Source organism: Antedon mediterranea, chromosome 1, assembly GCF_964355755.1.
Source record: "Antedon mediterranea chromosome 1, ecAntMedi1.1, whole genome shotgun sequence".
In the NCBI taxonomy this organism is placed as follows: Eukaryota; Metazoa; Echinodermata; class Crinoidea; order Comatulida; family Antedonidae; genus Antedon; species Antedon mediterranea.
The window spans coordinates 17,349,518-17,372,232 of record NC_092670.1 but is presented as its reverse complement, the minus strand read 5'-3'; the positions used below and the strand labels follow the sequence as shown (position 1 = coordinate 17,372,232).

General features: G+C 31.1%; 2 protein-coding genes across 2 annotated transcripts; one reads left to right on the top strand and one right to left on the bottom strand.

Annotated features, from left to right (window-relative positions):
* Positions 1 to 141: 141 nt before the first annotated feature.
* Positions 142 to 21,304, top strand: LOC140059549 (U11/U12 small nuclear ribonucleoprotein 48 kDa protein-like). The gene is made up of 10 exons (XM_072105493.1): positions 142 to 174; positions 615 to 766; positions 991 to 1,110; positions 1,430 to 1,493; positions 1,906 to 1,944; positions 3,487 to 3,657; positions 3,824 to 3,948; positions 4,418 to 4,533; positions 5,920 to 6,126; positions 21,166 to 21,304. The coding sequence occupies exons 2-9, from the start codon at positions 635 to 637 to the stop codon at positions 6,119 to 6,121; spliced, it is 969 nt and encodes a 322-aa protein (XP_071961594.1). The 5' UTR covers positions 142 to 174; positions 615 to 634; the 3' UTR covers positions 6,122 to 6,126; positions 21,166 to 21,304.
* Positions 17,405 to 21,301, bottom strand: LOC140059558 (uncharacterized). Its single transcript, XM_072105503.1, has 2 exons — positions 21,160 to 21,301; positions 17,405 to 18,886 (listed from the first exon to the last, which is right to left on the bottom strand). Exons 1-2 carry the CDS (start codon positions 21,299 to 21,301, stop codon positions 18,789 to 18,791), a joined length of 240 nt encoding a protein of 79 aa, XP_071961604.1. The 3' UTR covers positions 17,405 to 18,788.
* Positions 21,305 to 22,715: the final 1,411 nt, after the last annotated feature.

The following is a 22,715-nucleotide window of genomic DNA, read 5'->3' as shown; positions in this document are numbered from 1 at the left end:
TATTATCCAGATGATCTGGAAAATCCCAGACCCGTATCGCGTACTGGAAACCCCCACATCTCTGCAACACTGGAGAGGGCGACATTATTGATAAAAGCAAAGAACTTTTCTTTGATAAAAGTGAGGGCGACATTTAAAAAACATGCGCTACCATAAAAACAATTTGATTTCAAGGTACGTATATAAAATCAAAGTGTAAAGTTGATGAGATATAAAGAAATGTTATACAAATCAAAATATCGACTGACATAGGAATTAATGTAGGTCTTTCGTTCGTTCTCTAGTCGGCTAGCTAACCACTGTACACAGCCTGTTTTGTGTCACAGGCAGGCAGTAGGCCTAGCCGGGATAGCCTACCCGATCATTAACCCCGCTCGACTGCTGTCACTGCTGTGTGAGCTGGTCGCAGGTATAGGCCTAGGGCCTAGCCTAGAGGTTAGCGCGTACTAACTGTATATATGTTGTAAAAGGCGCCTACTGTATAATCTTCTTTCAATTAATTATTTTCTTTGCCTTGTTATTTATAAATAATAATATCTAGCGCCTAGAGTAGTAGGCCTAGCCTAGTCATCAATATTTGTTAATATAACTTTTAAGTTGTTTATTTTCTGCAGTATTTTACAGACAAGACAATATGGAATTTCAACAAACAGACGATAATGAAAGACAAACCATAATTTCAGATTTGAGTGAATTCATTGGTGAACATGAAGCGAAACTTGATAATCTGATGGTCAAGTTAAACTGGACACACGACAAGACCATGGTTTGTCAGCATCATAATATAATAATGAATAAATAAATAAATTATTAAAATACCAGTACCAGTATTTCATTTTCATTTTATTCCGATAACAAATTCAGGAACAAGCTAAAAATGGGAAGGACAGTGCACAATGGCCGGCAGGAAAACGCTGTCTTGTTGTTCTCCTCATCCTCCCCTAATTTTAAAAGACCGATGTAATTAAATGTTTTTATTCCTTATAATAGGACTGCAAGCCATTGGTGCAGTGTCCAGTAAATAATGATCATTTTGTATCGGAGGAGACTCTTGAAAGTCATTCTAAGCAGTGTCAGTTAAGTCAACACGGCTACACTTTGGAAGAACAGGTATGTCTAAACATCTATTCCAGAAATTATTATGACTTTTACAAGAAAGTCCTTAATAGAACAAGTCACTGGTCTAAAAGCATTCAGTGTTCCAGGGTGGAAAGTTGTCACAATAAAAGGGAAATGGTAAAGATGTCTATGGTTGTATTGAGTATAGAAATGGTATCACAACTTAACAATCAGTAGCTGAGTTACAGTTCTTGTGCTGTATACCACATTGTGATATTACTCTTTATAGGATACAGTTTATCCCGTGATACTGTAATTAAATAATAGTAATTAAAACAAATATCACATACTACTAATTTTCTTTTTTCAGGAACAAATGTCATCTTTAGATTGGTTGTATTCAAAAATGAAGAATGTAGTGTCTGTTAAATTAGGTGAGTGGACCTGTAGGTTGTTGATTATATGTCTTGCCTACCAATTTCTAGGTCTTGGTTACAAATCATTTAGTTATCCTGCTTTACTCCTAAACATGTTTAAGCTCTGTCTACACTATCAAAACAAATGTGATGTGCCCAAATATGGTAGTTATATTCCCAAATATGGTAGTGATATGACATCATCATGTCCATATATGGGCACATCACATTTTTTGTCACATAAAGTTTGTTAGTGTAGACCAGGCTTAATACTATTTATATATAAAAGGCCTCTTATATGGAATTTCTCATAAATAATTGCTACCTGTGTTTGAATTCTTCACAACTCGACACGTGTTTTTGCTCTTGTCTCTGTGTTACCCAACCATCATCAATATGACTTTAATTTTAACTACTGTTTATTTTTCAGATGAAAAGCTACAATCGGATATCCTGTTACAGGGAACAGGTAAACGTGTATACAGAATTATACATTTAAATTTAATTTATTTTAGCACTCCTACTGTTTTAACAGTCAACAGAATGTTACCAATTTGTCTCACAGCAATGAAACAACACATTATTTTTTTTAATGTAATTTTTTCGGCCATTACTAATAATAATGTGAATGTTCGTTACATTCTTTGAAATGTTAATTTAATAATATATTCATTGTATTTTTTCTTTACAGTGTTGACTCTCGTCTTGTTTTCTTCACATTCTGATTATATCATACACCATCTAATATCCTTAATGGTATCCTTGACTGATAATTGATTTTTTAGACATCTTTTTTATTTTTGAAAGAGCAACATTTATCTCCTTGGTGCTTGACTACCGATCCTTGGGTCCTGGGTTCAAATCTTAAGATTCTAGGGTTTTTATAACAGAACAACTTTGTTTGTGTAGAGCATCCTAAATAGAACTTACTTCAGTAAACCATCAAGTGTAGCTGCTTGTCTTGGGTTTTTATTCTATTTTATTAAAGAAAAAATAATAAAGTATCCTTAAATTTTCCATGAAAAATAACGTAAAGTCTTCAAACATCATATGGACAAAGTGTGTCTATAAAATGATTCCCACTCGATAAAATTGCTTTTCTTAAACACCGTTTCTATCAACACAGTTGAAATATGTTTAAATGTAATTGGATTATTTTGATAAGATGAAACATTTGTGATGAAATTTATTTCTTATAAAAAAAAACAATAAAGATATTACGTTATATATCTTTACCTTCTTTGATTTCCTCGTTCTTTTGATTGTACTTTTTAAAAATATATTATTTGTGCACTTGAGTGAACAATACAAAATGTATCTCAAACTTAATAGTACTGTAGTAATCTGTTTGACAATAAAGAGTGTGTTGTATCATATTATGCTTTGTTCTCTCCGGGATTGTGGGTTGAACTTCTTTGTTTCATGTCAAGTACCTAAGAATCAAGTGATGGTAGTGTTAAAAAGTTATTGGTTTCCAGTCTGTACTTTGCTATATTACTCTCTCTGTCCTTTCTGTCCTGAAATAGAAACATGTTGTGTTTAAACACAGGTCATTGAACATTGGGAAAATCATGGAAAATTTGACTTTCATTTAAAAGAAATGGAAAGAAACATAATATTACTAAAGATCTATCTACACTATCAAACTAGTTTGACAAAAAAGTGTGATTAGCTCAAATATAGTAGTGATATGATGTCAACATGTCCATATGGGCGCACACCACATTTGTTTGTCACATTTGTTTGATAGTGTAGTCAGAGCTTAAGACACTTTACAATGAGTCATTGAAAATTTGGAAAATTTGACTTTTATTAAAAAGACATGGAAAGAAACACAATATTGCTAAAGCTCTATCTGCACTATTAAACTAGTTTGACAAAAAAAGTGTGATGTGCACAAATATGGTAGTGATATGATGTCAATGTGTCCATATATGGGCACATCACATTTGTTTATCACATAGAGCTTAAGACTCTTGCAATAAACATCAATGTTTTTATCCTCTTTTAGGTGTTTATTCCCAAAAGCCAGTTGCTTTGACAGCAGAACGAGAGGTCACCAACCTGACACCGCATGAAAGAGCACTCATCCACGACCATGTTGTGAAGGTTGCTAAGAAAGTGCGAAGTGACAATGTAATAAGTGTTGATTTGACCTCTGACCCACTACTGCAGTTGAAAGGTAAATCATTGATATTTTTATAGAACCATTCAGATTTGTAAACAAACACTAAGTAGATGACCTTTGACATTAACAATTAGGTCTCGGTATTACTGGTGAATTGCATTTATTTATAGTACCTGTGACTCAATTAGCTAAACTTATATAAATTTATTGCTTTCTACAGAAGAAAAGAAAGAGCCGACAACGTATTTAGAACTCCTCGCAGCTCAGCGGGATTACAAGAGGCGTCGGCAGACCTACAAAGGCAAGTCCAAAGGAGTGACGTCAAACAAGAAATCACAGACAGAGGTTGGTATGAGTGTGACCAAACTGCTTTTCAAGGATTTAAACTCATCATAATTGACATAAATTATCTACCAATGCAAGATAATACTTACTTACTTGGTACTGATTTTCTTCTTAAATACGCCTGTCTGACAAAGAGCAGTGGCTTATTAATTTGAAATGATCTCCTTAAATTGATCAAGATTAGTGATTTTAGGAATTGAAATTTTAGACAATAAAATATGACAGATTTGTCTAGTTAAAAACAATTTTAAGTGAATTGATGGAAACAAAACTAATATAGTCTCAAAATGTTGAGAGCAATTTAAATTTAATTAAAAAGTTTCTAGCTAGACATTATAAAATAGAGCATAGAGATATTATAGTGAACTATAATATCTCTATGAATAGAGTAACAAAGTTCTGTATTTATATTGTACACATAAACAATTCCTCATCAGATACTAAAGAGCTACTTTATTTATTTGTATAGATTTTAAGAGAGGTTATAGACTCACAAATGGAGGATTTGTTTGAACTGAATACTAGAAATAAAATAGAGGAGAATAATGATGGAGAACAAGATAGGAGAAAGGCCAGTACGGAAAGGTATGCTCATTTAATCTAATTTCTTATAAAAGATTTCAGTTATTCTGCACATGCTCAGAAACATATGATGACTCATGAGCATTTGCAGAATGACTTGTTGACACAACAGCCGTGTAGTCCAATAGTGTGTTGTGTAAAGAAAATGTTGCTGCATGGAATACAGTAGTGGTGACACGAAAGTAATGTATTTCAAAATGAGATAATCAAATGATATTTTTGCTTAGTTTGTGTGTATTATCTTCATGTTCATACGTCTGTTGTAACGTTCCATTGAATTAATATTCATAGTGTACAATGATTTCAATACAAAAAGAATGATTTTATGGGCTGGTTTGCTTATCTGTAAGCTTTCTTAAACTGTTATGGTGATAATAAACGGGTTATTTTAAAGAAACAAAATATGTATAAAAAAACAGGTCAAAAAATACTTTTTATCACTATATGCCGATTAACAACACCTTTGTTTATGGGAAATGACTGTTTTATCCAAGTTCTATTTACTTATATTTTTCTTATGTAAAAGGGTTCTACAAAAAAAACGAAGCTACAGCTTTTTTATGCAGGATCATTGTTATCAGTTGTATTGCAATTATGATGACTAAATAAATGTGGAATAAATGAAATGATAGTTTAATGTGGAGCACTATACAGTTATTGGACAACTGTACTGTACGTAATAAATGCTTTTCTGATGATGTTAGGCAACAATAATTGCACTACTTTCTAACTATGTGAAAGTGGGTCATTGCAGAGTTATTGAATTGATGTCATCCGTTAGAAAGGAATCATGTGTTGACATTTCATACTTATGTTAATAACATTGATTTTTATGTTTTTATTAGGTGTTTACTTAACTTTGAGTTTTGGAATAATGTGTCGGAAGATTTAATGATACATTGATTGATCATGAATTGCTCTAAATTTGTCATTTTAATTACCTTACATATAATCACTATTGAGTTTACATGTAACTTAAGTATGGTGATAAATAATATTTGTTGTGTACAATGCAGAAAAATCATAATGGAAAGGTTTAGGAATGCGCCGAACGGTGTTGTGTTGGATAAAGTTTCTAAATCATGTTTTCCACGAGGCGAATCAAACATTCCTGACCTCTGATAGGTTGCATTTTTGCATTGCAAAAAATAGATTGAAAAAAAATAGATGAGATATTAATATATCTGTATTATCTGTGTTGTAATTAATTTATTTGAAATATTTTTAATATAGAATTTCTTCATTCAGTATCAAGTCTGGAAAAAATGTCTAAAGCCTGTTTTCCACTAGGCGAATTGAACATTCTAAACTCTTGCTGGTTGGGCATTTAACCAAATCGTGCAAATAAATTTACCTTTTTCATTTTTTTTTTCTAATATTTTTATTTAGAATTTCTTCCAAACATTCCTCACGTGAAGGGAGCCAAAGCAGCAGCAGAATTTCAAACGAATCTAGTCCACAACGTAATGCTTCACCGCATCGAACTAAACCACAGAAGGATCGTCGCAGACACAGAAGTAGATCACGATCCAGAGACAGACATGACCTAGATAGAAAACACAAGAAACATAAACACAAAGAAAGAAGATGATTAAGGTATCATTCATTCATTTATTTATTTTGGAATACCATGATCACATAATATATCCATAGCAAATAAAGAAGCTTAGTCTAAGAAATCATTGTACAGATAACAACACAGAAAAGAGTTAAAGTTGTACAGGATAACACAATATAAAAAGTGTTTACACCTCAGAGTTAAGCTAGGCGATGTGAAGGGATTATTTAAGCTTGGTTCTCACTAGTAGGACTAAATGCAGGCTTGCAATCACAACACAATATTTTTGAGAATTGTTCTTTGGTGTTGAACCAGATCAGAAATAGGTGAAACTTACCAACATTTCATCAACACAAGCAATTTACCATGGGATAGATACATGCCACGGTGATTATTTCAAATACTTGTTCTTACATCCTAGTGGGAACCAAGCTTTATGTCTTAGGCCATCAACTACACATCTCAATCTCATACAGTTCAGTCCTTTCCATAAATCATCATTCCTTTTCCATAGATCATCATTCTTTTTCCATATATCATTTCTTTTCCATAGATCATCATTCCTTCAGGCTAGCTTGTTCTGAAAACTTAGACTTATTAATGAACACTTTTCCTTATTGTTTGATAGTATTTCATCATATTTATGAACCATATAAACAGTATAAATTTAACATAGTTTTTCAAATTTACACTTTAGTTTATTAGTTTCTTTTTTCATAGGTAACCATGACGGTATAAATACTGTATCTCCATGGGTAACCTAAATATTCCTGAAACCCGGCGCACCCTAGAGCCTTCGTCTAAGCCAACTGGCACGAGTAACACTTGGCTCACAAAACAATTTGCCGCAACCTGTGATTGTGTTCTATCGGACGCACACTAAATTTTTCTGATTGGATAATTACTTACTGCGCTATACGGGACGCACTGACATAATAAATCAGAACATGTCATGCAAATTTTTTAGTGAGCTATTTGCTCACGTTCGGCGCAAACTTGAGGAAAATGTCATGCGTGCCAAAAACTATTAAACACAATAGATATTTTCCTCAGCGGCAAGCATGGCCGATTCCTCACGAATTCCCCTGCGCACACTGTGAGCAAAGTGCTACTCGTCGTGCCAGTTGGCTCAGCCGAAAGCTCTAGTGTGCGCCAGGCTTAAGATGTCAGAACATTGTTTGTGACTAAGAAAAGATTAAAAGTCAAAACACATAATCTTGCTTCTGTAACATTAAAGAACATTAATCTCACTGAAATTAATGTTTACCTTATAAATATGTCTCATCAGCATTCATGTACAAATATTAGCTTCAACCTGATCACCTTGAAAATTAACTCATGTCATTAATTATAGCAAGCTTTCATAATTTATTTAGTGCGGCAAATATAACCAATATCATGTTTAAAGAGTGCTAGCATTTGGCAGCAAACAAGTCGGCAAACAAACAAGTTAAAAATAAAACTTATATGCTAATTAACCTATCGCGGTATGTGTGTGTACACAATGTTAAGTTTCTTGTAAATTAAGTGTTTTCTGCAAACAGTCGCAACACAATATCTTTGTTGGATTCTTGTTTTTTACGCAAATAGCAACTGTCTTATTTCATCTTGTATGTGTTTGCTCGTAGATAAGTTTATGAAATTTAGACAATTTCATTAATCAACTTTTTTTATGGCAACAAAATAATTACATTTTGTCCAATTTATTTTCCTAATTGGTTGGTTTTTGTGATGTGCCCATATATGGACACAATGATGTCATATCACTACCATTTTTGGGCACATCGCACTGGTTTTTGGTCCTCACAAGTACAAACATGGATTTTTATAAACTTTTATTTTTAGTTTAGCATTACATAATTTTGTAATGTTAAGCTCTGTCTACACTATCAAACTCTATGTGACAAAAACATGTGATGTGCCCATGAATTCATTAATTTTTAGTTAATTCATGTGTTGTGTTTTATATTAATACTACAGTATATATATATATATTTGATATTTTAATCTTAGCTCCGAAAAACAAACAACATGTCATTTTTTATTCGATTATTAATTGGGTAATAATTGCGACTTTATTGTTTGTTTGATGCAAACCTAACCCAGTTAACACATCATCACACTCTGAATTTTTTTAAAACTTATACATGAATATTGTAATATTTTAAATAATTTTTTTTTATAATAATGAATAATACCGTAATTATTTTTATGAAATATAATTATTATTATCAGTCTGTCATCTACTTATGTTTTCGTTTAGTTTCCTGAAATGTATCAATGTATTAAAATACATCTGCTTCATGATCAATACACAGAAAAAAATGTTTAGTGTTCTTACAGGAGCAGTATTGGTGACAGATTTGACAGTACAATTGTTACATCACAGGGCTCAAAATTCACTAGATAGTAAATTTTCATAACGGTTGCTACAGTAGTTTAAAATGTTTGCTGGCTGTAATACTTGTTGTAAACACTTTTTTGGTCTATCTTAATCTACCAATTTTTATATTTTACTTATTTTTTAATAAAATTAATTGCCCATAATGCTTACTTGCTTGCTGGTTGCTGATTTTGCAGCTATCAAATGTTTTCCAATTGATTAAAAAGTAAATTTCTAAACTCTACTATAGATATTTTAAAGCGAAATAAATATTTCACCAACAATATTAAAATGGCTCATTTAAACAAGATTTATACATGTTTCTATACTGTATATAATAATTGTGTATGATGCATACATTTCATAAATTAGATGTAGGCCTGTGGGGTTTGCACTGAGCATGCTCAAATCATCGCTTTGCTGACCATGCTTGCAATTTTGCTTCATGCATGTTTACATAATAATAATTGGGTTCAATCTGTTTGTTCTGATAGTTTATGAATGTTGTACAGCTATTTTTGCTGTCAGGGTTATGTAATACATTGTATTACAGATATTTGTTTTCAGGGTAGGGCCTAGTATATCTATTGTGCAACTACTATTTAAATTCATCATTCATGTTACGCTAGTGCAACTGTATTTTTACAGATATTTTATTTCAGGCTTATTGGACTTCCGACTCAATTTAGTAATAGAGAGTTGTTGATAACTCCCCAGATAGCCGCAGAATACCATATCTACTGAAAATTAGTCCCAACTTATTTTTAGTAATCTAGTCTCAGTTTGGCATGTCTAAAGACAACTACTTTATGTTTTGACTTCATTTAGTAATAGGCCTAATCTGCCAGGACAACTACTGTACGTTTTGATTTCATTTAGTATTAGCCCCAGTCTGCCGTGACAAAAGACTTTATTTTAATAGTAATAGCCCCAGCCTGCTGTGTCTAAGAGACAACTACTGTAAGTTTTGACTTCATTTAGTAATAGCCCCAGTCTGCCGTGTCTAAGAGACAACTACTGTAAGTTTTGACTTCATTTAGTATTAGCCCCAGTCTGCCGTGTCTAAGAGACAACTATTGTAAGTTTTGATAGTACGAACTAACTAAATCAATCAATCAAGCCTTTAGTGTTATTGAGACATTGCGAATCTGCTTTACAAACACACAAACACTATACACTAGACACAGTTATGCCAGCTAAATAACATGTTGGCGAGTAACATGTTGCTGTCTAGTACATTGTGCTGTTGTTAAGTAAATCTTGTTTGTTTCAATTATGATACTCAGCAATGTATATCTTCTATTAACAACAAAGAATAATCCTTCTTAGTGTTTTCTTACCAAGACATGAATTTATCCATGACAGTAATAATTGCTATAGAATCTCATAAGTCTTTTGATTACATTATAATCTCGTCATTCTTCTTATTAATGATGCCGAGTTGAATGTAAGATTTGTAGACCTGGTTTGTTAATATTATATCAATAACTTGTGGTATGCTAACTTTTAGTTTACAAATCAAATTCAATTGTCATTTTCCTCTCATAATTTGGATTTAGGTTTCTCTTGTCACTTAATCGTGATCAGTGCATCTATAGTATGTTCCACATACATGTTTGGATATCATCAGTCTTGGAGATGGGCTTAAAAAATAGTGAATAATTAGCTGAAATTAACCTATTTTAATATTTATTTACTCATGAAAATCTTGTAGAGAAAATCAGGACTGGCATCCAGGACTGACAAAACATACAAATACACTTTATTAATACACTAATTTTTTTTTAAACAATGTCAGCCCTGTAAATCTGCCCTGGTGGAAATCCAAATTCTTAATCTTTACTCTTTTTATTAACCAACAAACATATTCATTAGATGGATTACAATTAAGCTTTGCCATTGAATTCAGAAATGACTTGCTATTGGCATTGTACAGTGTCTTCATTACAAAACTGTAGATGGATTCTGTCCACACTTTATTTGAAGGTGAAAAGAAATTGATTGAACGAGGCAATCATCGTTACATTTAATGAAACCGTTAGAGGAGTAGACACGGACAAGTACCAAACTGATAACGAGCTTCATTTTGATAGTATCTATGCTCAGTGAACCACAAGTTAACAATGACATGTGTGGAATTTAAAGAGAAGTGGTAGATAAACACTAATATATTTATGTTAGGAAATGTGCTGCCGTTATTATTTCCTATTGCGTGTGTTCTACTTTTTAATGCAAAACAACTTTTGTCTGCCTTTCAGATTTAACCTTCTTCCTATTTTGAGTACTTAACACATTTCTTTTCATTACTAAATGTTTCTGAGATTGTTTGCGGACATCCATGCTGCAATACCGTACACAAAAAATTTTTGGAGACCCACTTGATAGTTTGATTTAGTTCGCTTTTGGGAATCCTGTCTCTCTCTTTTGTTTGTTATTTTTTGTTATAAGTATGTGAGACGAAATAAATGAAATGAAATGAAAATGAAATAAATGGGTTGATTGTCTCACAGAAAGTCACTTTTGAGAGATTATTTATATCTGTAAGCTCAAACCAAAATAATGTGATGTGCCCATATAATTATGGACATGCTGACTGATGTCATATCACTACCATATTTGGGCATGTCACTACCATATTTGGGCACATCACACCTTACTAGTTTGATAGTGTAGACAGAGCTTTATATAAAGAAGCTTAAATGCCCTATAAATCTTACGATGAATTGCACATAGTAGCGAGGGTTTTACTAATGGCCAAACACAGAGTATGTGTTAAGTGGCTCATTCTATACTTCTAACCAGTAATTGGTACAGAATTGATTGAAAATATCCAGGCTCATCTATCCACTTGATTATCTAATATTCAAATCTTTCATTTAATAACTTCTTATTAATAATAACTCTCAGTGTATGTATCTACTTGGATTTTCTCTGAATCGAGGTAAAAGGTAGAAACCGGAGTTGTGAAGGTGTATTAATCAATCACTAAGTAATAAATACAAATTATTTTATATGGCTGTGAATTTATAATGTTTCTTTGGGTCATATCGACTAATACTTCATTTACATCATCGCTTTGCTTTAACTATTTTTAGCTGCAGCAAACAGATTGATAAATAATCTTAGTTCAGCCTTCGTGTTCAAGCGATAGTTGATGACGAATTAACTGTTCTATTTCTGATATATTAACAAACGTAGGAAAATGTATATTTTGACACAACATGCTTGACTTTATTGATTGTTTTATTTTTTGTGTTATTATATACTTTTTTAAAAGGAGTTTCAGGAAATTTAAATAAGGCTATATAAAAATCGCCCAAGAATAAAAAAAAAGTCCCCTGCGTAAGATTATTTACAGTTAAGAGTTGTGCATTTGCGGCCTACTATTTTTTTATGACCAAAATCAATGGATAAAAGAGAAAAGATAGCTTATAGTGCGATGGAAAGAACATTTTTTTGTGTGCAAGATACAGTAGTGCCATTGCACGTTGATCATTATAGTTTTAATATACAGTAGAATTGTAATAGTGCGTTACCGGTAACCTAATTAAATAGAATTTATAATTAGAAGATGTGTAAAAGCTTTATATTGAATATACCTAGAATTAGTTATATCATATCAATTTGTTACGCCAAATCATTTGGGAGTTTATCGTGTTTATATACATATGAAATTCTGTATTGATTACATCAACGTCTGTTATAACCCTAAACTTTGACCTTCATTGAATTGTAAACTCGTAAATGGCGTTTTAGTATCATTAAATGTTAAGTGATGAAAATCTATTTTTGTTATCTATTCAAATTTTTATTGTAACGATCAATTTGGTTAAAGTAGTTTTTATTGTATCTTTTTTTCTACTTTGATAGAGTTTCAAAATTTCAGAGTACATCAGTCAAAAAATATTATTTTATTTTTATTATTATTGAATGCAAGCGTATCCAATTTTAATATTTTTTGTTATGTATTTTTATTATAATATTAACAATGAGTTTGGTTTAAGTAGTTTTTATTGTATTATTTTTATTCATATGTTGCTAGTAGAGTTTCAAAATTTCAGAGTTCATCATTCAAATTTTATTGTAACTTTATTATTAAAAACAAGTATTGTACAACTTTTAATTTTCACACTATTAACTGATTGTCTCACTGTAAAGGCGTATAATCGTGTGTCCTATTTATTTGCGGTCCTTCAATTTCCGCAGAAGTTAGTGGCTCATAAAAGCGTATGGAGAGTGATTACACAGCTATTCCAAATGAAAGTCAGTTCTTGAAGGAATACTTAAAGTCAAAACGGCAAAATTAACTTTGATAAGTGACAAATACATAGGTATCATTCACCATAATGTCACTTTATAAGTGACAAATACCTAGTTATCATTCACCATAATGTCATCTAGATTTACATTGCAATGATCATTAAATAAAAGTTAATCTACATTTGAAGAGAATTGATAATTAGCATTGGATTGTTAATGAGCATCTTGTCGATACGAGGATTACAGCTCTTTGTAGAACATCGTTTCCTAATAATCAACCCATTTTCTATCTTTACCATCTTCAACTGATATCTTTCTCCCTAGGGTGTTATTCAGTGTAACTAACGTAATAAACTAGCCATGGTTCTATTAATAGATAAACTTATCATTTTGACTTTTACCTTTGGGAACATGTATTTGTACAGGTGTTTCACTTAGCCTAGATATAACTATATTCTCTTTATTTGTAAAATACACATCCAGGGTGGGGCCACTTAACCCCCTTTAAGGACATCGTTTTCAAATGTACAGTACTGTAGTTTAAAAACCCATTAATTCACGTCATCCCACCATGAATGCGTGCATTAACATGTTTATAACATACAAAAAACTCTCTCCCTAATATCATAGGTATTTCATATAATACAGTATTTTACTGCATGTGCAACATATGCTGTGTAATTTCATATAGTTCAGATCATCTTGTTATAGCTTCTAATTAGTAGTGTGTATTTTGTATGCTGTGTGAGTGATTAAATGATGAAGTATGTTTGTCTGTCTGTCTGTCCGTGTACCAGATATCTCAAGATGGTGATATCTCAGAACAGATCTGCTGTCTAAACCTACATAACAATTAGTTTATTCTAGAGAATTACGTTTTCCAGTACTTTTGGTGTCAAACAGTAGATTTATTGTAAATTTTGCGAACTGGCAATGGTTTTTTTTTTTTTTTCATTTAGTTAATTTTATTCCTCAAATAGAAATATCATTAAAAAGAATAGAATAAAATGCAATGTCAAATTCGCTAGGAATGTGACACTGAGTGTCAATGTCATTTTTTAGCAGTGTATGTGACAAGCTTACATGGTCACAATAATAATAATGTTAATTTACCACAAAATGCTAAAAAAAAGTTTAAAGAAGAAGGAGTAAAAGATTAATGATGAAAGGGCAAATTAAAAAGGTGGGATTTGAGGAGTTGTTTGAATGTGGTGAGCGATTCAGGCCAGGAATAGGTGCAAAAAGACTTGCATGTACAGTACTGTAGATAAAGGGTCTGTTTTGAAGTGTTTGACAAGCTGGCAATGTCACAGTGTTGCAAGGGGCAATGTCATAGCAGTGTTTGTTGGAGAGACTTGCCCCTTTGGCGATAGTTGTCTTTTACATCTCTTGTCTCTCCTTAGTGCTCCCTTTTTATGTATCGCTATCACTGAAAGGAATAAATAAATAATGTCATGATGTTATATATTGCAATTTCATAGTAGCAGTAAACTTATTTTATATTGTCAGAGTATAAACACTGTAATTATTATGAGAATTACATTTATATTATAATTGTGAGCATCCATCTAGTGAAATGATTTGTGATAATAAGTAGGCTGATGTTTAGATTAAAACATGGCTGAATGACAGACTGCATTAGCAAAAGAAAACATATTCTATAGTGATGAATGCAAGCCTACTGTAGCTATAGCCGCGCAATAATAGGTAAAATACAATAGCTACGCAAGTGTAGATAGCCGCACGAAAATAGGTAAAATGCAGCAGATATGCAAAAATGGTTGTAAAAATACAGTCGCTGCACAAGCCAGTATTTAAGTAAGTTGTCAAATGTTGTATTATTATTGATATAGATTACAACCTTTAGATATTTTTAATGAATAATTTTGTTTAAAAGCTATTCAAAATTCACTGACGAACCATGCCAATATAAAGCTGCCTACTTCTTTGGAATATTTTTATTGCTTTAATCAGTTCCAGTTGCTGGTTGATGCACAAGGCAAGTGTGTATTTAATGTTAATGAAGTAAACCTGATATTATCACACATGCTGTAAACTAACCATACTTGTTTGGAAACCATGTGAAATTAACACATTAACAATTAACAAGGAATGTGTATATAACGTTAACGGTGTACCTGGTAGATTAAAAATAATAAGAAGTGCTGTAAACTATTACCATGGTAACCGACAGTACAATACAAACAACGTAGAATTAACACATTGACAAAATTATAACACTCAACTATTATGTTGTACAGTAGTAGTATAAGGCCTACTGTTAGTAGTACTCTACAACTTGACAGCATCTTTTGAGAGGGTGTCTGTACAATTTAGCTTGAACACCTAGCAGCGTATTTATGTCACTTTAGCATCATTTATTAAATGCAATCTCTTCAAACCTGTGAATTTTAAGGTAGTGGGAAGAACCTTCTATAGTTTTTCCTGATTTAAATGACAATTTTTTATTTACAGTCAACAGCTATTAGCAGAAGTAGCTCACCTCTGCTAAATAGCATTAGTACCGTAGCTAAGCTATAGCAAAATAACAGCTAGATAATCGCACCTACAGCTATAGCACCTATTAGTAGCTGTAGCAAAATAGCAGCTATCATGACCCTACACAATAATCGCACCTGTAGTAAAATAATCATACTTATTAGTGTAGCTACAGTATAGTTATAGTAGCTATAGCATAATACCGGCTATTATTAGCAACTATATCAATCGTTCACTATATCCCAGTACAGCAAACGTAGCAATTATTAGGCTACTTTCCTTCACCTTATTGATAGCCTATTGAATACAGTAGTTGTAGTCCTATACAACTATTATAACAATACTGTATATTATAACTCCTACATAGGCCTCTGTCATCTATTCAGATATAGTTTAAATACATATGACATAGTTTTGATAGAATTATCCAAACTGTGTACAGACCTATATCATGTTGAGAATTGATTTTAATTTAATCTATGTCTGCTGCATATTGGTGTATTTAATTCTAGCTCAACGTAAATGACTTTGGTATGCAAGTGGAATTTCAAAGACTCTATGTAAACATGCATACATTATTGATGAGAAGCGCAAATATAGGTTTTTATTAAAGGAGGCATCATTTGCGTTGACCATGTACTGACCACACTATACATTCTAATGGAAAAAAACAACTGGAAAACGTCAGAGGAAAACAATCTGGGAAAAAACCATAGAAAATAACAAATAAAAAAAGCAAATTACCAGGAAAAGAGAAAAAAGGGTGAAATAGTAATTGTGCTAATTGAAGATTTAGGAAATAGAAAGATGTATAATTTTCATTTTTTTCTCAATTAATACATCATTTGCCATTTGATGGATTAGGCAAATGTTAATGAATTCCAAAGCAGTAGGTCCAGCTAGCCAATCAACCATTTTTATTTTGTGATGACCAGGGCCTAGGACTTACAGTATGCAACGTGTTAATATTCCTAGAGCAGCAGGTCCAGCTTCCAAATTAATCTTATGCAATTATGGTCACATGATCAATCCTAGAGAAGTACTATGCAGTAGGTCCAGTCACCAATCAAACCAATTAACCAATTCGAATTGTGACTACCAAAAGCCTCATATATAATAATTATATGACTAGTATGTGCTTTGGACCCAGTAGCCTGTAAATTTAGCAACTAATCTATGGTGGCACTACAGCTTGTGTCATCTTTATCCCAGTTATCTGACCTGGTATACAGCATAGTGGTGCAATTAAAGCTATCCCAAGTTGTAATTAAATGCTAGCGACATAAATTTTATAATACGTACTTTACATGCCGGAAACAATTTTGATGATTTATAGTGCAAATGAATATGAAAAGTTCTCATAACCTTTTAGGCAACAATATGTATGAGTTAGATATGTTAATGTGTCCAACAAAATAGATAGATATTTGTAATAATAACAATCATAGCATCTATGTTACTTAATTGTTGATTAAAAAGTTTTGTTTTCACCCAAATAATGCAGAAAAACAACATCATTTTATGTGTTATCATCTAACAAAATAGATAGATATTTGTAATAATAATAATAATCATAGCATCTATGTTTACTCAATTGTTGATTAAAAAGTTTTGTTTTCACCCAAATAACGCAGAAAAGAAAAACGCAATTTTAAATAATAACAATTCTCAACGAGCCCTTTAATATTTTAATTGTATCTTCAACATTACTGCTTCACAATTTGAATATTTTATTTCAAAATGTTCTTTTCAAATATTCAGTGCATTCTACATTGATTTTTGCTAACCAATCTTAAAGAATCAGGCTGTATCAAAGATAAGCGTTATAATTCAAATTGCTAATTACCGGAACTATTTTAAGGAGTGTTTGTAGAAAGTATGCCTTTTGCTTAAAGACCTATAGCTATTTAAATTTGTTACATGTACAGTATTTACAATATTCAGACTCTAAACTCTGTAATGATGGAATGAGCAGAAATTAAAAATATATATATATATATATATATATATATATATATATATATATATATATATATATATATATATATATATATATATATATATATATATATATATATATATATATATATATATATATATATATATATATATATATATATATATATATATATATATATATATATATATATATATATATATATATATAATTTGTAAAATGTATACTTTATGTATGCTAATATTACTAATAATACAAATGACATTCAACAGTATATTACATACCTTGCAGTCATGATATGTTTATCCTGATTTTTAATGGCCATCATGTTATATAGAATCATTGGTTATATAAATGCTAAAGGAAAACTGCATACATCTATTATTAGTAATACAAGTATGCGTTTCATCATTTTTTATGTGCTTAAATACTAAGCCTGGATTTTCTTTTTATCCTAAAGCTCATCCATCAAACAACCACATTAAGAAATCTTAAAACAATATAATACATTTTAATCATTTAAATAAAGATAAAATACAAAGCATGTTTAGATTAAAAAATTAGGAGTTTTTTTTCTTCATTTTATGGGTAAAATACTGAAAAAACTGAATCATGTGTAAATGTCGTAAAAATCTTATATAACAGCATTTTTTTTATAAAAGCATTATACGTTTATGTATTGATTACAATTCAAATGTAATCAATTATTTTTCATAATTTTCTTCATTAAAGCTTGGCATTGTTATTTGATTTTTGCCATTTCACAATCCATCCATTAGTTCTAAGGTCATGTTAATGTCCACTTGCACTTTGTGAATTAAATATTTAACTTTAAAGCATAATCTTGTTATGTGAAAAGTTGTAGAAGGTTATTCTTCATAATCACACAGTAAACAATCTAGCTTTTTCAATACAGTAAAAGAAAGTATCTCTTGTACCAGGAGCGGATCCAAGATTGTTGAATTGTTGTAGCGATCATAGCTATCATAGCTAGATAAGGAGAATAGCTATGGAGGTTATTCTTATTTTCTCGTTCACCTGGATCCACCCTGAGTAGTTTGTGGATTGCAATAGAATTGTTATTAATTCAGTAACTTCTATTTACTTAGCTTTTGATAACAATAGTTCTTCTTTGACTTGCATATACAGTCTACATCTATTTGTTTCCATGTAAAAGTCAACTTAAGCTAAGCACATTTCCATGGGAAATTCCAAATAAGTTAAGCATGTTTTCATGGGAAATTCCAAAATAACTGTGATTCCCTCATAACCATTGCATGGAATTATCCAATTTGCAAGAAATGTCCATTTTCCATTTCATACAAAGATAGTAATCCCTTGCCAAAGCCTGATCTGCTATTGATCTTGTGTGTAAACCCTGCGGGCTTAGATATTACCAAGCAATCTATCCATCTTGCATATTACTTTCTGTTGATATTAAAAATATCACAAATGAACTGTTACCAACAATCATCATTAAGTGAGTTCTTTCAGCAAACTTTATCTTTACCAAAGTACATATGTGCTAATCATGTCTTTCTGCACGTTAGCCAGTTGTACTTTGAAATTTTTGCTCATTGGTTCATTGTTAATATCATGTGTTATGTTTCTGACGATGACAATTTGTTTTCTTCTAAGCATGGATTTGATTCTTCTGTCGGACTTTCAGCGGCGCTGGATTTACTATCTTCATTTCCTTCTGAAATAAATAAAATTATCAAATTTATGGCAATTTTAAAATAATGTTAATAACATAATGTAGTTTAAACTGTGAAACAATCTTCTTTTAAGCTCTGTCTACACTATCAAACTAATTTAACAAAAGAAGTGTGACATGCCCTAATATGGTAGTGATATGCCCAAATATAGTAGCGATAATATGACATGCATCATATATGGGCACATCACATTTGATTGTGTAGATAGAGCTTGAAAGATTCGCCTTCAATCAAAGTTTCAAAACCCTTTTTAGTTGATTGTAATTCGATCTTTCTTTCATTTTTTATTTTAAGAGCTTTGGACAATCTGCTGATTGTTAAAAGCTCTATTAAATTCAACATTAACATTGAGCATATCATTTAAATAGAAATAAAAACTAATTATGATAATATACAAAAAATTAGTCAAGCCATTATGATTCTATGTTGAAATAAAATTAATGTTATTCATTACTTCATTTGGGGAAATTGCTTACATATTTCTAAGAAAACCAGAAAGTTTCCAAAGCCAATCCTTGAAACCAAATAATTAGTAAATTTTTGCCAAGTTTTGTATTTTTAACAAATGACTTTATTGCAGACACTATAATATTTCGAATATAACAGATTATGTTTTCATATTGATGAATTACTTCCGTGTTTGATATAATCCGATATAATTACCATTTTTTAATTATAATATTTTCAATTATTGGTGTTACTTGTAAATGTAATTAGTGGTTTATGACACATGCGTTGTGGTATGCTTTAAGATCTTTGAAAGAGTAGATCATGCATCAAATATTAATTGACCATAAAAACTAAACTTGATAGTATTTGCCAAGATACAGTTAACACTGAAACCAAAACAATAACATTCATGTTGTTGTTGTGTGTTGTTGTTGTATTTTGACAAGAAAGTACACATTATTTATTACAGAAACTATAGAAACAAAAATATAATAAATTATATTTTTGTTTTGACTGTAAATAATTCAATAGTGCAAATATTTTTCGATCCTGTTTGTCAACTTTTTTATTTGAAATAGAATTTTCCTTAATATGGTCAAATACAAAATTTGGAAAAATTCTGCCATAAGAACCAGGAGGAATTTTTTTCAGTAGTTAGGTAGTTCATGGAGGTAGTTTAACCTATGTAATAACATGTCTGGTGACTCTCTAGAAGGTGAAAAAAGATGGTGGATATACGGTGGATAATTTTTGCTATAGCATGAAAATAAAAATCTGAAGTTGAATAAAAATACCAGAAATGTAAAATTCAAGTTATATTACCTATATTTAGTCATCTGATAACATTTTTTACCACACCATTTATTTTTCATAGCTTTTTAAAATGCCTCTCTATTTACAAAATTTGTGTACAAAAGAATAGAGATTTTACTATGTAATTTGAACTATCCCCCCACTGATAAGAAAGTGCTTATTTTCAACAAGCTTGTGCAACACAAATAAATTCCCAACAATTATGAAACATAGGGGAAACTATAGATCGATAATTATTGGAATGTATGATCAATAGAAATTTTTTGCCCGCACCTGGCATTTAAAGTTTATTATTACACTATACTATAAATATAAGAAAATAAAAAAATGTTAACTGTAAATAATACTATGTATCTTGTGTGTTTATAAAGGTGGCAATTTTCTGTAATAATTCCAGTCATAATTCTGATTATGACGATGATACTCATCATAATTATAATCATGATATTTTGATGATGTGTAGCCATTATCACAATTATTATTTGAAAAATGTGTAAATCCTACATTTATATCACTAAAATTATTTTAGTATTGTAAAAGAAAAAATTATTCATGCATGCAACAAATATTACCAAAGATCTATAATATACTTATGCTTAGTTAGACATATATAGAAAGTAAAATTTGCATATTACAAATTAGAGTATGGTTACAAGTCATCTTTTAAACCTGATCAATAGTCAAGAACATTAAGTAATACATGATCTGCAGGTTTAGTTGACATATTAGTGATAATCAGCCCTTCTACCTATTGTCATGTTTTATTAATGTTCAAGACTGTGATGTTTGCTTGTTAGCATACAGTATAACCTCATACATCTATTATTATTATGTTCAAGACTGTGTTTGCTTGTTAGCATACAGTATAACCTGATACATCTAGTATTAATGTTCAAGACTACTGAGGTGTTTGCTTGTTAGCATACAGTATAACCTCATAACATCTAGCATATTATGCATCTAAACATATATCTCATTTTTTTGTACTTACCTACAGATAACTGGTCCAGTTTTTCTACCAGTTCTGAGACCGGTACTTCATTTGAAACGTGTAAAATATCCGGCAACGCATTCCTTCTGCCAGACCTGCTCGTTTGTGCAAACTCCACTAGCTTTGGTGCTACCTCAGTCATGGCGGTTTAATTATCTGAAAAAGAATAATGGTGTCAACAGTATGGCGTGCCTTGTTTTTCTAATTAACGACAATTTATCAATATAATATTAAGTTTTTTAAATTGCTTTGTTCAATAAACAATCTCAATTAATAATTCCTAATTTAATTTACAGCTATCTTTAGCAAATATGACATTTCAAAATGACCTTTGCATTGTCTAATAGTAATTTGTTAGTTAAGTAGATCTGGTTTTTTTTCATGCTGCTGCTCTAGCCCGCTACGTCCCATTAGGACTACTCAATCAGAAGCTAAAGCAAGCAGCAGTTATAGTTCTAAGGACAGACAGTTTTGTGAAAATGGAAACTCCACTATAATTTATTGATTCCAGCTGCTACAGTAGACCCAAAAAACGTCTGGGAAAGAGTCTATTAGAACATGTCATGCTAAAATTACAAATCCCTAAGCATTTCTGGTATATTCACTGTCAGATATTCATTGAATTATTATCGAAACAGTCCATTAAAGTTTGTGTTTGTAATAGGATACTTCACAATTGAAATATCTAGGGTGATGAAGTGACCCCCAGATTTGACCTTAGCAATAAAATTAACTAAAGTGACAGAAATTGAGTATTCACTTCTGTAACAAAAAAATAATATTTATTCACATATAAAAAAAGAAAAGAAACCCAAAAACCATTGTCTGACAGACAATTTAAGTATTTGTTGCTTTAAATTACATTTTTTTCAGGTAAAATAACTATTATGTGACAATAAAATGACACATTCAAAAACATTTAAAATAAAAAAATATTTTTCAATAAAGCGAGCAGCGTTTTTTGTAAGAAATATTTCTTGTTTAAATAGTCAGAAATCGGCTATTATGAACAGTGATGGTTAAAGACCTACTTGGTTATACAGTAACAGCTGTATTTGGGAATTAAAAATAGACCAACATTACCTGTAATAATCAATCGTATTGCAAAGGCATTGTTTGCATGGGAAATGACAGATATTTTAAAACATGGAATAGCTTATAGTAATTTTGAATTGTAATATTATGTTATTTCATGAATTTAAATACATCTTTTGTCTGCATGAGAGAAATATTTAATTAGTAAATTAAGCTTTGTTCCCACTAGAGGACAAACACACGCTGTACGCAATCATTTGACCAATCACAAGTGACAGTTTGGATGATTCCTCGCGGTTAATTAATCAAATTACTTGCGTTGTGCTTACGTTTGCGTCGCGCTTACGTCCTTACGATGCGTCAAAGTCGTAACCAAGCTTTATGCGTGGTTCTCACTAGAGACGCAAAACAACGACATAACGCAACAACATAAGTGTTTTGAACAATCACAAGCGATGGATTATTCGAACTGTCGCTTGTCATTGGTCAACTCGCTGACGTCTACGTCCTTACGTTGCGTC